The sequence below is a fragment of the Antrostomus carolinensis genome, unplaced genomic scaffold (genome assembly GCF_000700745.2).
Source record: "Antrostomus carolinensis isolate BGI_N321 unplaced genomic scaffold, ASM70074v2 scaffold9953, whole genome shotgun sequence".
NCBI lineage: Eukaryota > Metazoa > Chordata > Aves > Caprimulgiformes > Caprimulgidae > Antrostomus > Antrostomus carolinensis.
Genome location: NW_010307239.1, coordinates 778 through 17,838, shown reverse-complemented (window position 1 = coordinate 17,838; position 17,061 = coordinate 778). Strand labels below are relative to the sequence as shown.

The 17,061-nt window shown below is 47.2% G+C and overlaps 1 protein-coding gene across 1 annotated transcript; it reads left to right on the top strand.

The window, feature by feature from the left end:
• The first annotated feature begins 13,979 nt into the window (after window positions 1-13,979).
• ODF1 (outer dense fiber of sperm tails 1) lies at window positions 13,980-16,695 on the top strand. The gene is made up of 2 exons (XM_029084349.1): window positions 13,980-14,188; window positions 16,380-16,695. The coding sequence occupies exons 1-2, from the start codon at window positions 13,980-13,982 to the stop codon at window positions 16,693-16,695; spliced, it is 525 nt and encodes a 174-aa protein (XP_028940182.1).
• Window positions 16,696-17,061: the final 366 nt, after the last annotated feature.

Sequence of the window (17,061 nt, the reverse complement as noted above, 5' to 3'; positions counted from 1 at the left end):
GGCCAATTTTAAACTGGATACACATGCATGCACACAAAGGTTAGCATGGATTACATACTTTGGTTTTGCTGATTTTTAAGAGCATTTTTGGCTCAAAAATGTAATGTCCCTCACGTATTTGGAAAGAGTTGTCCAAAGCACATGATCAACATCTGCTGGTTTCAGGTATGCCAGAGGAGCTCAGCAAGAATGTAACAGATGCACAGATCAGAGAAAATATTGGTCCTGTGTATTATTTTTTTAAAAGATGGATTTGGAGTTTTCCTATTGCTCAGCAATTTAAACAATGTACTGGTTATCTGGTTATTGGGAAAAAAAAAAAAAAAAGGAAAGGAAAGAAACCCACCTACACTGGTTCAGGTTTTTGTTAGTTTTGGAGGGAATAGCTGAAAAGGATATAAATCAGACACCACTGCTGTACTGCACTTGCCTTGCCAGCATAAAAGAACTAAACTAGTTTAAGTAGGCAGAAATACTGTTTTATGATGGCCCACATCTCAAAACAAATTTGAGCACAAAGGCAGTGGAAGGAAGTTGCTAGGAAACCTCACAGTGTGCTGGGGAAGTTTTGCAGAGCAGGCACCTGTAAGAGAGTTGTCACACCTGCCAGCCCAGGCATTTCCCAAAAACTGCTGTGCAAAATTGTACTGCACATTCATTTCCGAACTGAAGCATCAAGAAATGACTCACAGCCCATTTTAAAGCAGTGCAGCCTCAGGGGACTGTAAGCCATTCCCAGAGCCATCCCTGGGGACTCGACACTGGGGTCCTGTCCACATTACTGCTGAAGCCCTGACTTCTGTGTTCAGGCAAGGGCTGACCAGGCTGCTTTGCTAGCACACGCCTGCAGTCATCTTAATTAGGTTCTTAGGAAAGAGCCTTGCTTCCCTGGGCTCTCACCTTGCCCATGATGAGATTTTAACAAGGTAGCTTTAAGCCAGACTAACTCTCTGGAGGCAGGGCCACCCAGTCCCACTCTTTTGCTCTCAGTCTTAGGGTGGGTTTTGCCAGCAGAGATTTCATGGAGGCATGCTGCCACCTCAGGCAGTTTCTCTGTGTGGGGATTCTCCAGAAAGCTCAGGTGAATCAACTGAAAATGTTAAAGCTGCAGGTGCACAGTGTCAACATGCACATGTTAAAGCCTTCAGTTCTGTATTAAGTAGCCATAATTGTGATATCTTAATCCTCTTGACACTTCATTTGACCTTTGAGGGTCCCTTCCAACCCAATACATTCTGTGATTCTATGATTCATTTCTTTGCTATGGCTACTTCATAGTTGAACACAGGTGTTTCTAGAAGGAAACTGGTAGCTGAAAGATTGGGGAGTCACCAAGGACACATTTTTTCATTTGTCATGAGGTCATCTGTCAGTCCAGCTTGTGACTGGGATAAGACAGGTAAAGACATCAGGTATAGCCGGGATTGCTTGTCTGTACACTTCCTCAGTAGCTTTTTCCAAAAATGGGCAATGTGAGGCACAGAGATGGAGTGATGGCTGCCATGAGCACAATGGGCAGAGCAAACTGGCCATGGTTTAAGAGTCGCCATGAAATTCCCTCTGTGTGGGTATCCCCTGATGGTACAGCACTAGCAAATTCCTGCCTGCCACCACCCTTCCTTACTATGTCTAAAATCCTGCCCAGCACATTTCCTGCTCCTCCATGCCCACCCGTCAAGATGACCCATCATGGCTAAAAGCCATTAGCACTCCGAAGATGGACCCTGGGATCCCCACTCCTTCAAAGATATGCAATAAATTAAGAGAAACCAAGAATATATGTTAAGCCTGAGGATGCTCCTTTGAAGAAAGATTCATTTTGAAATATGGGGCTTCATTACATGGCAAGGGAGGCACTCCAGAGAAGATGCTGATATGCAATGCTGATACGTGAAGCGTGGCTGTTACAGGATTTTCCATTCTGGTTTATCTAGTCCCTTGACCACACAAAAAAGGAAAGATCCAGATCTTCAGTTTAACTTAAAAAAAACTCTTAGGAAATCCTTTTTTACACAACATATAATTAATGTATGGAATCAGCCCTGGATATTCCTGACAGGTTTAGACTAGCTCTGCCCTTGTTGGTCTAGCAGTGCTTGTTAGCTGTGTCCTTGTGTGATGCTGGGGGAGGAAGGGCACCAAGACATTCTGTAATGGCAGAGACTCAGTTGTTAATTTAAAGAAAATTGTTTTCTTCCAATATAGTTTCTGGAGAAGGAAAACTTTGCAAGACCTATAGCAACATCTGGAGATTTCATGGTTCAGAGCAAGTTTTCCACATTTCAAAAAGGAGTACATACATGCACAGAAAGCATTTCCAGTGGTGGTAGCTGGAGTAAGGTTACATCCAAAATCTCTTGGTTTCTGCACTTCATGACTCAGAAAGCAGCATCCACCTCACCTGCTCTTACAGTGTGGATGCCCACTAGTTCCCTGCATCTTCTTTATGGACAGTGGGGAGACCTGGGGACCTGATGGATTCAGCCGTACAGCTTCTGGTGGGATTAACCATGTCCTAGGAACACCTCTGTCTTCCACTGTCCACGAGGACATTTATAGGGGAGTAGATGTGTTTGCTGTAGAGGTCCCTTCTGAAGTGAGTGAACCCCATCGAGGTGCCTACTGACTGCAGCCAGGAGCTGTCTGCCTGTCCCCACTCTGAAGGCAGCGCTGCCCTAGACAGGAGAGAGTCACTGGAGAAAGTAAGGCTGACACAGCTGCTGTTGCACCACTGCTAAAAGTGGCCCACACGTAGTGTCGTGAGATAGGACCTGTACAGCTGCATGGCTCATCCTTCTGGACCACTGTGGTTGATGCACCTTGCTGGGGAGATCCTCGTTGCAAACAAGAACTGCTCATCCTTCTTTAAAAAGAGAAGAAAAGCTTAAGAAAAGGAAGATGAAATTAGGGTTGGGGTTTTCTTGTCATCGCCAGAGCCCATGCTGTTTTCCATCCATGCAGAGAGAAGCTGTCATAGAAATGATGGGAGGCTGGTGGTGAGAACTGACTGCCAGAGAAAGACATCAGTAGTCTGGAGTGTCCAGCCAGTGTTGGTGAGTGGTATAGATTTATTTGGTAACTCATTTCTCATTAAAACTGACAGATTTTCTTCTTCCTAGAAGAACAGACAAGGGTGGAAATGTTTCACATAATCGCTGATTTAACTGAGATATGACAGATTATCAAGCACTTTGAATCTTTTTCAACTTGATATGAATCTCATAAAATATCAAGACATCAGCACCTAAACAAAGGACTTCAATAAGCTTGGTTTTGATATTTCTGCTATGTTCCGATTTGGAATGAAACAAGGTTTGAAATAATCAACTTTCCCAAGGAAATGTGACTTCTGAGACTCACACAGCTCCAAGCATCCTTGTGTAAGCCTCAAGAAGCCCAGTGATCCCTGCTGACAGGGATCAAGTCTCCTCCTGTGCTCAGCGATGCTGCAGCCATTCCAGCGCACCTGCCACAAAGGGAATTCCCATTCACATCCCATTGGATGCTCAGCATCGTCTTCCAGGGCAGCAGCACTGATCACCAACACCGTCTTTTGGGGAGGTACTTTCTTAAGCACATTGATGGAAATGCGGAGGTCTTCACTGGCATTCGAGTAACCTGGGCACATCTCCAACAAGTGCAAGAAAACAAAAGGCGGCCTTGGCACATATAAACTATTTTCTGTTGAAGTGAACATGAATGTTGTAGAAATAAGAGAGTTCTCATTAAAAGAGTTCTCTCTTCCATTGCACTAGCACATTGATTTCTACTCCTGTAGCAAAGCTCAATTTCATTTGTAGAGGACTGTCCTGAACAGAACTGGATGTCAGACTATTAACTAACAGAATAAAATGCCTTTTTTTTTTAATACAGAATAACATTTTGTTCTTTATTTATATTTAAGTAGACAAGACACCCAGAATGGAAGAACAAGACCCAGCAAATACACTACGTACTTAACTGCTCAGGCACCAGTAGTTCTTGTCACTTGTTTTCAAAGGGGAGTTTGTACCCTCTGGGGCAAGTTGTGCACTGCTGGGTCATACCCACCTCTCTCATTCATTCACCTGAAGCTGGAAAGCACAGATAGCAGCCGTCTTCAGCTGCTCCACTATTTACATCTCTTCTGGACTCCAGACTTGCCATTTGCTGAGCTCTCCGAACAAAATGGGAGTATACAGTAATGTTGGCTGAAAACAAAAGCTGAAGCAAGGGGATTTTCTGAGCAGTTTTAGGGCCTGAAGATTACTGCAGTCTTCCCGTTTGTGCTGTGTGAAATGTGGGCGCCTGGAAATTACTGTGGTAGTGATAGAGAGAAGAAATTTCCATTTAAGCAGCAGGCTGTTCTCCTTAAGCACTGCAGCATCTTTTTGATACTACCATTGGGAAGGGTGGACTGGCCTGATGGAGGGACAGAGGAACTCTTCCATAGCATCACCCCCTCCAAACCTGCATGATGGCAAGCAGCTGCTGTGAGTGCCCCTTCCAAGCAGTCTGCGCTGCCCCGTCAGCACAGGAGCAATGGCAAGGTCAGCACGGCCAGGCTGCTGCAGAGGTTACCACATGAGAGGAGCAGTGAGCAGAACGAAAGGCAGAGCTAGTGGGGAGATGTTGGGGATAGAAGAGGCTCTAGAAAGGGCAAGCTTAGTGAATGAGCACAGATATCATACCATGACAGGCACCCCATGGGGTTTTGCTCTCCATGGTGTGTTGCTACAGGGTGTTTCAGTCAGGATCCTGTGTACACATGGGATAAAGTATCTTTAGCAACGATGCTGGATACCGTGGTGCCCTGAAATGTGCTGGGGCAAGACCTGTCACTGCTTTAATTGTGTTCAAACATGCAGAGCTGGAGTGAATAATACCATGAGCAGGTCAGCAATTAATTAGCTGCTTTGCTATAAAAGAGAAGGGTTACACTTATTTTCTTCCACCTGGCTTGCTTAGATCAAGCCTTGTTACGAAGAAGGACATTTATTCATTTAGGTGTAAGAAAGCTTGGCCCTGCTCTCAGGTCCTTGCCGCTATGTGCCAGTGGGAGAGCAGAAGTGGAAAAGAGCCCAAGAGGAAGCTTTATTTGAAAGGAAGACACCTTAGGAGAGCACTAGGAAAACAAGGAAGAGAAAACCCTTTTAAAGCTAACTAAGCGTCAGTGTGTCTGAGCAGCAGAATGAGTCAGTGTAAAATATTCAACAAATCATTTAAATTTGTATGGAAGGAACTCAGTTGCTCCATTATGAGTTTCAAGTGGAGAAAGAATTCCTTGAGGAAAGACATAAAAAACAGTTGTCGATATAACATGAATATCTATGATCTTTTCCCATGATGGTTAAAGACTGTTAAATATGTCAGTAAAACCAAGAGGATATAAAAAGATCGTCTCATTTACATAAACAGTGTGTTGAGAATCCAGAAATACCATCCCCAGGAGTTATTTCTACTGGCTTGTATGGGAAGTCAATGCCACTCCAAAGAGCAGGAGACTGAGCTGGAGCCTGACGCCCTGGGTCTGCTCCAAGCCTTTCAGCAATGCTTGGCTGGACACATAGGTGCACAGTTACATGGCTAATTACTTCCATTCCATATGGAAATTAGGAGAGGCGAAAATGATCATTTTTATTCATTTGAGCACATGGTTACCTGACTTCAGTGTGTGGCTGCAGTACTCTGTATGCAGTCGCACTCTCAGTTGAACAACGTCTGGCTTTCTGTACAAGGGTTAGTCCAGACTGGGCTTAAAGTTATATCCTTACACCACATTTATTAATGTGGTTGGGGTGTTAAAGAGATTCTGGCTGATATCTGTAAATCAGAATGTCAGACACTGTCAAAACCCACTAGGTCTGAAAATATATTGACCAAACTCTGAATTAATCAGTACTTGCTGTATTTGATCTGTTCTTGCTCAAAAGAGTCCAAGAGAGGCTTTGAAAGAACGGGCTAATTCAGGCATTATATTTGGAAGGGTAATGAAGGTAGCAGTGCTTCCAGCCCTTAGGGTTAGATTTTGGGTTTTGGGGGTTTGGGATTTCTTTGGGAGTTTTTTTGTTGTTTTTTTAGGGTTTTTTTAAGTTTCATGTCATATAAAGTATCTTAAAGTCCCTCTCCATAGACTCCCCTGACAAGATAGACTCTAAAGGGGAGGTGCCTGGCTCTGCACTGAGGACGGGGAGAGGCAGTCACACCTGGCAGTAAGCAGTGGTCTGAAGGACATCCCTCCACTCTGAGGGATGGACACTATCCCTCCCCATTTGGAGAGAAAGATTCCCAGGTTCATGGGTGTCAGGAAGATCTTGACAGCCATGGGTGCTAAAGGGCTCAGAAACAAAGAGCCAAAGAACCTGCAGGGTGTTTGACTTAGCTGTGTTGGGATGTTGTTGCCTTTAAGGTTACTGTGGGAGTGAGTTCAAGACAATCTATGAGACTGACAAAGGCCAGATCAGAGACTGATGCTGTAGTAATGCACTCCTTCATCCTCTTCCTCCTCTTCCTCATGCCAGGTTAGATCTGATTGTGCAGGCTCCCTAGGAGTGCAGCAGACTCAAAGCAGGAGGATGTCCTATTCCACTGATAAGAAAAGACAATTTCAAAACAGCATTTGCAAGTTAGGCTTGATAGTGGACTCACTTCCTTGACAGCCCCGAATATGTTTCATTGCCTGATCTTAGCAGAAGTCAAAATTCACCTTGACTTCACTGGGCAGGGACCTGATAAAGCTGAAGCCTGCGCCATACCACAGCAGTTTTACCCTGGTAATTCTTCATGGCCCAGTAACACACAGCATCTACGTATCAGTGTGTTGCCAGCAACCTGTAGATTGCATTTATGGCACCAGGTAACTTGCAGTGAAGGAGAACCACTGAAAGACCCTCTTTGCTAAAGCGAGTACTGGGACTACCCCACCAGCAGCTGAAGTAACACACCATGTGGCAGAAGTCCCTCCTTCCCCTAGGGAAATGCAGCTGAGCTGGTTCTTGAAATGACAGACCACACACCTTCAAGGTAGAGTTGACCTGTGCTCAAAGCAATTCCCATCCATCCACATACCTTCTCAGCCATGTTTGGTGCCCCTTTCAAGCAGGCCCAGCTAGGTAGACCCACATAAATGTGGATGTCACTTCCCCATTCCTGAGAAGTCACTAGCACCAGAGTGGTGACGTTGGCCGAGTCATCTGCACGTGGTTGGTTACCCCTCCAGTGTCTGCCTACAATTACCCATCCGTGCCCAGAAGGGCAGGCAAACTCTCCCACAGCTCACAGGAAATAATTACAGAGCAGCTCACCTTCCTGCACCACAAAGTTCTTCCTGATACGTCCCAGAGGCACCAGCAGCATTACTCATGGTGGGTGACGTTTCCCAGCGTGATTCTCACACCCTGGCTCAGCCATCCAGTCCACTCCCATCTCCAGGCTGTTCAAGGCCAGGGCAGCATGTTGCTGCTGGGGGGCTCAGGAGAAAGCTGAGGAGTGGATACAGCTCTTGCTGTGGGAAGCAACCCATCAAGAAATGCTTGTTTCACGCACTGCAGATTAGCTTGCCTCAGGAGTGAGCTGCTTCTGTAAATTAAATGGCTCCTTGGGCTTGAGTCAGGAGCCCCACCCTTTATTACAGAGTTGCATATTTTCAGGAAGTGCTGAAAAAGTATCAGGCAGTTTGGAGAAGCTGTTTCACACTGGTGTGGCCCCACTTCCCATTTACTTGGCTGGTTCCTGTGCTGGCTCCACAGATCACCAACTCCATACGTGGAGTAGCTGGAGGTGGTCCAGCATGGTGCTGCCCTGGAAGAGGTGCCCTCCCACCCTGATCCTCCCCTGATAAGGGGATGAAAGGCAAAGGCTGGTGATCTCTCATGACAGCTTTGCTGAAGAGATGCCTTCCTAGCTGCTCCACCTGCAATATTTTCATTCTCTTAACCTGGAGATGCCTTGAGTCTCCCTTGTTGCTCTGCAGGAGCAGATGCAGGTCTCTGGTGGAGATCCAGCAGCCTCAGAAAGTCTCTTCACCTGTTTATGGTGATGCCTTAAGACACAGTACCAGCCTTCAAGGGGTCGACCTCACAGCCATGGCAGAGAGAGAGCTTGCGTGTTTTCCTTGTCTGGTGATATGTGGTAGAAAGACATAGCTGAGGAACTGCCCTCACTGCAGCCCATAGGTGGGCTGGAAGAGGCTGGGGAGCTAGCCCAGCTCTGTGGAAAGAGGTGAAACCCCCTCCCAGTGGAGTCCATGGCCACCATCTCTCTCAGAAGGCACTGTGCAGGCTCTATCTTTTTGGGTAGTTTAGCATGACAAACACCGCAGTGAGTGGAGTAGCCCATAGCCCATTGTCAGCCCAGAGGCTGATGGAAGACCCTGTGGCTCTGCGAGCTGATTCCCACTCAATAGCAAGTCTGGAGCAGGCTTTTTGGGCTGGGGGAGTTTGACTGAGCACTGAGTTGTTTAAGCTATCCTTAGCTGCCTCACTAGTCACCTACTCACGGTGACACTGCAGAAGATGCCAACTACAATGTGGTCTTTTCAGAGAGAGGCAAGACCACGAGAGAAGCTGGGAGAAAAGGCAGAGAGAAGGCAGAGGGAGGCAAGACCCACATTCTGGATGGTTTGGAGTGTTTAGCAAAAAACTGAGGTCAGTTTATGGATCACCTATGTACCTCTCTCCAGACTACTGAGTTATGTTAAGCCCAGGCTCAGAAGGACTCGCTAGCATCTCAGTGCATCACAGGGTCCCAGACTGTTGGCTTGGCATCTGTAAGGAAAAAACTTGCTCCATCCAATTTGGCACTGTTGTAGTATCACTGTCGAGTCATACATTTCCCCCCAAAAGGGTGGCTGGTGACAAACCTTATCTTTATGATTTACCCACCTGGGCAGGTTGCTTGCTTCCCAACCTGTCCCCCATTCCTCTCACTGTACTAGGAGAAGGTGACATCAGTAATTTGGGGATTTATATTGTGAACTTTTGCTGGGTTTTATGTACCAGGCTGAGATGGGATCTGACTCCATTGAACCATTAAGACCATGAATTTCTCTATAACACCAACATCCAAAGGGATTGAAGCATGGAAAGGGATACCAGGCAACCCATCCGCTGCCATCATTTGCCAAGAGAACCAGATCAGTCTTTCTCCTCTGAATGCTTTTGAGGTCTCTTTCCTAAAACTGACATCCCCAGACAGTAAACTCTATGGGGACACTCCTGGAAATGATCATGTATGACTGAGGATGCTGAAACTGAATTTATAATACTCAGTGGCTGTAATCTGCAAAGAGTGCTAAATGCTAGAAAGGGGCAACAACTGCCTTCCAAAACTGTTTTCAAGTCCAGATGATCAAGAGAGTCACTTGTCACAGCCAAAGCTGGCTCACACTTCTGCTCGTCCCTTAGGAAGTCACCATAAGTATTATCACTATGTAGATCTTTATAGAAAGATGGTAAAAAATAAGATGAAAAATAGCTACTAAGTTATCTAGTGTAGCCACTCATCCATGCTTTATAAGTGCAAAGTGAATGGTTTGCACGGAGAAGACCAAAGGTTTGAAGTTTGGGGCTTTAACTACAAGCAGCAATAGAGGCATGAAAAAAAGCACGCTGCCAGCATACGATTCTTGCTTAGCTGCTGCAGTAAAGGGAAACAAGGCTACAAATTACTCTCAGAGCTGTGTATTTCCTTTTGGTTTAAAAACTACAGCCCAGCTGTCAGGGCATTAAGAAAATGTTCTGCCTGCAGATAGATTTTTGAACACTGATTGAAAATGTAAGTGAAGATGGGCAGTTGGTGTGACAGTGCCCTCGGGGGCGAGCAGCTCCGTGCACGGGTGTTGCCGGAAAACTTTGTAAACCAGCGTTGCCACCCCTGAGTTAACTGATTTCACAGAGGCCACTCACTGGCATGGCGTTTCGTCCTACTGCAGGATTTCCCAGGAGGTTCTGGGACATGGTCAGGTGAGGAAAAGCAGGCGCTGCTCCCAAAGTGGAGCCACCGCACCAGGAGCAGCACTGCACGCTGCGCTTCAGCCCGGGATGGTGGGATGGGAAAGGAGGCAGAGGAGGAGAGCAGCAGCTCAGCAAATCTCTACTTGGCTGATTGGTGTCCACAGGCACCTATTTGTCCTGCGTAGGATGTGTGGTGATGCCCTGGAAATGATCCAGGGTGCGTGCAGGTCCCTCTGCTCAGTGCTCAAGGCTGTAGGCCTTGCTAATGCTCTCCAGATCTGGGAACAAACTCCCTGGGTGAGCATGCCTGTGGGGAAAAGCTCACATCCCTGGCATAAAAATGCATCCCGAAGGAGGCAGCAACCCACGGGCACCCCTGCCTGCAGACCCTCCCCGCTGTCCTGCGAGGCACATGGTGAATCCTCAGACCCTCTGATTCCATGCAGCAGAGGGGTTTAACTTTAAATCATTTTCAAGCTGTGGCTTTTCCTGCAGAAATTTTATTTTGACACACATCTTTGTGTTTGGCATCTTTGCTTCATAACAGCTCCTTCAGTCTGTACCCCCAGGACTCTGACAGGAAGATTCAGCTTGATGCTCAGTTCGAGTGTTCGTCTCTTCAGATGGGACTTGGCAAACAAAACTTCCTCTGTGAAATAAAGGATTCAGATTCTCACCATGCAAGAGAGACTTCCTGAAAGACTCTTTCATGTGAAGCCAAAGAGACTAGAGAGTGTTACGAGTTTTAAAGACAAAATACTGCCATCAGAAAGGTATACAGACTTCATACAGGAGGGACACTACACACGTTGGCAGCCTTTGAATTCAGCTTTTGAAGAAAAGATTTGTCTTCAGACTGAAAAAGTGATGACTTCTCTGAGTGATAAAGCATAAAGCATTTTTTTTTTTCTGGATGCAGCTACCATTCAATATAATATAAGCTGGCTTTCTTGATTTATTGAAAAGCCAAACTCATATTTCACTTTGGGAAAATAACACATCATCCAGCTCACCAGTTTGCAGATGCCTGAGGGACAAGGGTTTTGGTGCTGCCGAGACTGGGATTAGGTTTTGTGTCACAGGCCAGTCTGAGGTCATATGGTTCCTCCTGTCTTGGGCTACAGCACTTATCAGAGATGATGGGACAGAGGCTGATGGTGAGTATCATTACTGGCAAGTGGGAGTTGTGAAGAAGTTTTGCTTTGTAAGTATGTATTAAGCATTTGGCTTTTAACAAAGGTTTTTCCTTGCTGGTATATGTAAATGTAATCAGGTGTATAAAGTTATTTGAATGTTTTAATTTATTCTTGCATATGGTACACCAGTGTTTGAATGTCAGCAATGTCCAACAGGAAGCCTCACGCATTTTTGTCCAACCTGAGATGTGACCCACTCCCCTTTGTTGTTCTTGGGTTCCCCTTTTGCACTCCCCGCTTAGCTGCCAGCAGGTCCAGCTCCCTCCCGGCGGTCAGCAGGCAGCCCCGCGGGAGCAGCCCTGGGGCCAGCTCGGCTGTGCCTCCTTGGAGGCTGCAGGGGAAATGTTCTTGTCTGGGGCTACTTAGGCTTTTGGATACAGCTAATAATTGCAAAAGGTACTTCCTCTAGGGGAGGGTACCAGCAGGGTACAGCAGCTCCAAAGCTCCCGAGGGGTCTTCTCCTGCTCTCTTAAATACACAAGGACTATGCATTCCTACTGATACTGATCCATTGCAAGTTCTTAACGACCAGATTTCACTGAAACATGAAGCATTGCCCACTCCTGTAGTCTTCTCTCAGTTTTTCTAGCAGTATTAGACCCCAGAGACTTTGATGTCAATGCTGCTTGTGATTAAAGTACACCACAGGCACCTTTCCAGGAGCCAGGCAAATCCATCCATGCCACGAGCATCGCTGACACTGAAACCCATCCCTCAGCACAGGAAAGACATGGACCTGCTGTAGCAGGTCCAGAGGAGGACCACAAAAATGATCAGAGGGGTGGAACACCTCTTCTATGAGAAAAGGCTGAGAGAGTTGGGGCTGTTCAGCCTGGAGAAGAGAAGGCTCTGGGGAGACCTTATTGCAGCCTTCCAGTTCCTGAAGGGTCCTATAAGGAAGCTGGGGAGGGACTTTTTATCAGGGCCTATAGCAATAGGACAAGGGGTGATGGTTTTAAACTAAAAGAGGGTAGATTTAGACTAGATGTAAGGAAGAAATTTTTTACAATGAGGGTGGTGAAACACTGGAACAGGTTGCCCAGAGAGTTGGTAGAAGCCCCATCCCTGGAAACATTCAAGGTCTGGTTGGATGGGGCTCTGAGCAGCCTGATCTGGTTGAAGATGTCCCTGCTCACTGCAGGGGAGTTAGACTAGATGACCTCTAAAGGTCCCTTCCAACCCGAAGCATTCTATGATTCTATGATTCATTCTCAGGAAAAACTGATGCAACAGCCTGACAGGACACGATGATTTCAGAAGTCCTCAAGGCAGGAGGTGATGACTGCAGCTTCCCTGCCCAAGCTCACTGAGTGAGCAGGAAACAGATCCCAGCACACGCAGGATCTGCAAAGGTAAAACTGTCAGCTCAGATAAGCACTTGCAGCAGAGCCCTGAGTGTGTGGGGCACGTGTGCCATCTCCTTCTCTGTAAAGTAATTGTGGGATGCAGCATCCTTTTTGCTGTCTTCCATCAACTGAAATCCTCATGTCACCCACTCTTGCCAAGACAGCACCTCCTTGTTCTGATGCATGGGCAGATGAAAGCTGTAGAGTAATGTCTGTAAGGGAGGGAAGCAAATACCTGGGTCTGCTTTTTCTCAGCACCTTGTTTGCTTAATATGGCATGAAAGCACATCTGAAGGTGCATGTTCTCAAAGTGTTCCCTCAACTGCAGCTGTCAGTAAGGGATGTAAAGAGAACCTCCCATTTCTGCACATTTTTAACCATTTGTCATGTCTTTTCCATTTTTTAAAAAAAAATGCAGATAGCTAACAGGCAGAGGGAGAAGTTGCTGATGGGAGCAGTGGGTTTGAAGTCACACCTGAAACTTTTAGCTGCTGGAGAAAACCCCAGGAGAAGAGAGCCAGCAGGATGAGGAGATAGGTGCACCACCAGGAAGAAGCTGTGTGGGAGTTGCCATGAGCACCTCACCTTTCCCTGGCACTCACTGGGGGGCTGGGGGTGCTCCTGGGGGTGCCCGTGCCCTGCAGACCAGCCTGACACATGTTCAGTCCAAGGCTTCTGGTAGCCTTTGCCTAACACCATGCTGTGTGTCAGCGAAAAATGTGTGTAGGCATCGCACATCCAACACCTTGTGCAAAACACTTGCAAAAGAAGGAAAAAACATGAAGAGCAATTGCAGTTCTCCTTAAGTGACACATATTCTTTAGGGCTGTGGTAAACAGCAGCAAAACAGCGAGGAGCAGGAAGGCTGCAGGGGCTGCAGTTTTGCAGCAGGTCAGCAGCAGCCCACTGCATGTTTCCCTTCTCCCAAGGCAGAGGTGGTCAGAACCTGGGAATGGGAATCCCCATGAGTTTAAAGAGGAGACCATGCTTAAAAGCTTGAGTGGACACCTGGGCTTTGTCCATGGGGATTTCTGCCTGGGAGTGGAGAGGGGTGGCTTGCGTTCCCTCTCGCAGGTGTGCCAGGGCAAGAGAGGGGGACAGCATCACAAACTCGCTGAAGCAACGTTGTGCATGAAGCCGCACCCAAGTTGTGCCCCTGATGGCCCATGGCCCTGCTGCCTGGACATTGCACTTGCACCCCCACCATGCCCCAAGCCCCCCAGCATGTCCCCCTGCCATGGGCTCCCCTGGTAGGCGGGTGGGAGCTGCAGCGGAAGGATGCAGTTGTGAATGGACCCGGGCTGCACTTCCCATGGTGACTGTGGAGCTGTGACGTGTCAGCAGGCCCATGATGTCATAAGGTGCCCACTGGAAGGCTGCAGGAGCACCGGTGGCTCTGCTTACATACTCACCTCTGGAGGAAGCTCTCAAGGCAATTTTTTTTCCCCCACGAGTGCAGGCTGCTGAGGCCACACTCGTGCCCCGATGCACTTTGCAGTGTGATGATGTCGTTGCACAACCACCTTTTGGAAGATGCCGAGCGGGATTTGAGGCAGGTGGAGAGAGAGATGCGGAGGCAGATGAGACTGCTGGACCTGCACCTGCAGCAGCTCCGGGAGGATCTATCTACGACCTGCCTGTGCAGCCTGGCCCTGTGCCCCTGGGGGAGAAGGGCCCTCACCCCAAGGCTGGATGTGGAACCAGAACTGGACAGGTAACAGATATTCGCCTGCTATCTGCTGGCATTGACACTCTTTAAGGCAGTATGGAGGGAGGTTTGGCATCGGTATCAGGAGCAAAGGTGGAAACAGATAAGCAGGACAGAAATAGCCATTTTCTGAGAAATTAGTTGAAAGGGAAATGGGAAGGCATGGCTTGTTCAGCCAGGCAGCCCGAGAGGAGCCACGCAGGCAGCACCTGTGCCAGAAAGGGTTTGGACCATGGCTTTGTGACGTTAACCATCTCGCAAACTGTTTCTAAAGTAAAGTACTGGATCCAAAGCTGTTCAGCTATGGAACAAAGTCCACCTTCAAAGTAAATTCAGTTTAAGTCTGTTTAACATGTCATTATCTTCATCAGTAGCCAATATGTGCCTCTATGTGGTGGAGTGCAGCAGACATGTCCCTATTTTCCCACCTTGTACAGTAGAAAGAATAAGTGTCATGATTTCTACATCTCCCTTTTGACTACTGGTGTGATGATTTTATTTTGTTACTGGAGTTCAAGACTGACACTGGTAGAGGTAAAACCCAAAGGTAGCCCTACAGGAAGGGAGTTATTGAATGATAAAACCGTACCATTTGGGTTAAGGCACAGCCAAATATTGAGAGGCTGGAAGGGCTAAGAAGTCCCTTGGTCATCAGCAGCAGTGAGAAGCTCTTGCTGCATTTATGGTGTTGGTATTTTCCCTCCAAACTCTAGCTTCTGTTTAAGTTCTCTTGTGTTGCACCTGGAGGTGATGAGACCTTCATCCTGGCAATTAAAAATGTGACATTTTTGTTACCCATAGAGCAGCAGGTATCACCCCACAGTCGGCCACGTGTGTTATCTACTGGGTGCAATAAGACTAGAGGAAAAAGGAAAAAAGCCTGACCTCTGGGTTAATTTTACACTGACTTCAGCAAAAACAAAAGTTGCTGTGGGGTTACTTAAAGTTACCCGATAGCTGCAGCTGACACAGAGCTGTGGAGTAGCAGATTTCAGGTGTCACAGGACTGGTGGCTGCGTCCAGATTTTCATCATTGCATTGGGTACCAGAGCTGGGCAGGTGCAGCATCCTCTTGCAGAATCATTTCACACCAAAATGCCAGTGAAGGAATTGAAATTCATTCTGAATGGAAGCTGGGGGGGGTCTCAGGATGGGCCATGGGATGCTGGGGCTCAATCTCCCTGAGTGCCAGGCCCCCCAGCACTGCCATGCTTGGGATAACTTGTTGGTTTGAACATGAGTCCACACCACTGCCATCTGATACCACATCACAGCAGAATTTCAGCCCATCATGCCAGGGAATTCGGCCATCCACTTCCCACAAAAAATGCTGTGAAGAACCAACTCTTCTCAGCACATTTCTTCTCCTCCAACCAGCATTATAGAAAGACCAAAGAGGCAGGTGGAAGAACCAGCTCACACAGAAACACATCCCAAAATCACCACACCAGGTTGAATCCTTGCAGGCTTTAAGTAGGATTGCTGAAATGGGTGTATCTATCTTGCTAATAAACCACTTGTTAAGGATTTCTCACCTTAGTGGTCATGCCGGTTCCCTCATCGCTTGCCCTGTTTCCTCTTCCATCACACCCTTTCTCTTTTTAATTTGGTGCCTTTTGTCCAATTTTGCTATTATAACTGAGGTGACCCTTCCATTGTCTACTTTACCGATGGTTTGAAAAAGAGACAGCCTTCTGATTGAGCAGAGTGGCTGTTTGACAGTGTTAGAAATCATTTTAGTGGCTCAGTGAGCCTCCAGCCCAGCTCTGCAGAAGCATTTTGGGTTTTTTTGCCAGATGCATCTCCTGTTCACTGGTTACTTTAAACAAAACTCCTAACTGGACAAAGTGATCTATTGTAACTATGCCTTTAAAATGTAGGGCGAGGTGTAAGATAGACACATGTGGCTTTGTGGACATATGTACATGTGACAGAGGAGCACTGGCTTCTCTGTGTTTAGGTGAAAGAACTTTTCAGCTCCACAAGTGCCCCATCCCAAGAGGAGACGCTGAAATTCTCTTGACTGCTGTGGCATGCAGGTGGGAGCTCCTTCTGATGGTGCAGACACCATCCCAAGTGCTTGTGCATCAGCATGAAGATAGATCCAATAGTTTCCTATTTACTTCTCTTGTCCTTAAGGTGGTCCACCCATTCCTCTATGAGATGGACTGAAAGGCTGTCCTTGTTTTCATTCCAGCGTGGAAAGAAGACATAACTGGATATTGAACTCTTACCATGATCACAGGCTTTTGGCTTTGGTGGATGTGAAGGGTTTTGACCCCAAAGAAGTCACTGTAACGGTGAAAGACAGGAAGGTGAAGGTGTCAGCAGAGCACGAGGAAGAGCACGCTACAGCAAGAGGGAAGGAGTATAACTACAAAAACATGACGAAGGAAATCATCCTGCCATCGGAGGTGAGCGAGGATGAGGTGACCTACTCCCTGGGACCAAACAGCGTAATGAGGATCGAAACAGCACACAAATGCTACCTTTTTTTTGCTGAGCTGCAGTAGGGAGCAGCACTCGGGCACAGATGTTCCTCTGCCACATTCCTCCTCCCCGTTGGCCTTAGGTCTGTCCTGTTAACCATGTGCCAGCAGCTCCTTGGGCCTCTTCTGAAATAAAAGACAGCACTCTGAGCAGATGTTGTGTCAGCCTCATTTTGAAGGGGTTTGGTAGGCAAAAAGGGGGACGCCAACAGGAGAACACAAAGATAGTTTTGGACATACTTAGCTGTGGTCAATTGCTGGGTACCAAAGACATGGCTGGAGGTGGTGTGGTTCAGGGCAGGGATTGCTCTTGTGTACAATGTCTTATGGGTTTTAAAGGCTGAGAGGTACCATTTGCCACAGAATCACAGAATGGTAGGGGTTGGAAGA

Bases quoted from the DNA above. Each gene is read 5' to 3' on its own strand.
- ODF1 (XM_029084349.1), top strand. From the start codon at position 13,980: ATGTCGTTGCACAACCACCTTTTGGAAGATGCCGAGCGGGATTTGAGG. The intron at 14,189-16,379 runs GTAACAGATATT...TTTTCATTCCAG, and splicing joins GTGGAACCAGAACTGGACAG to CGTGGAAAGAAGACATAACT.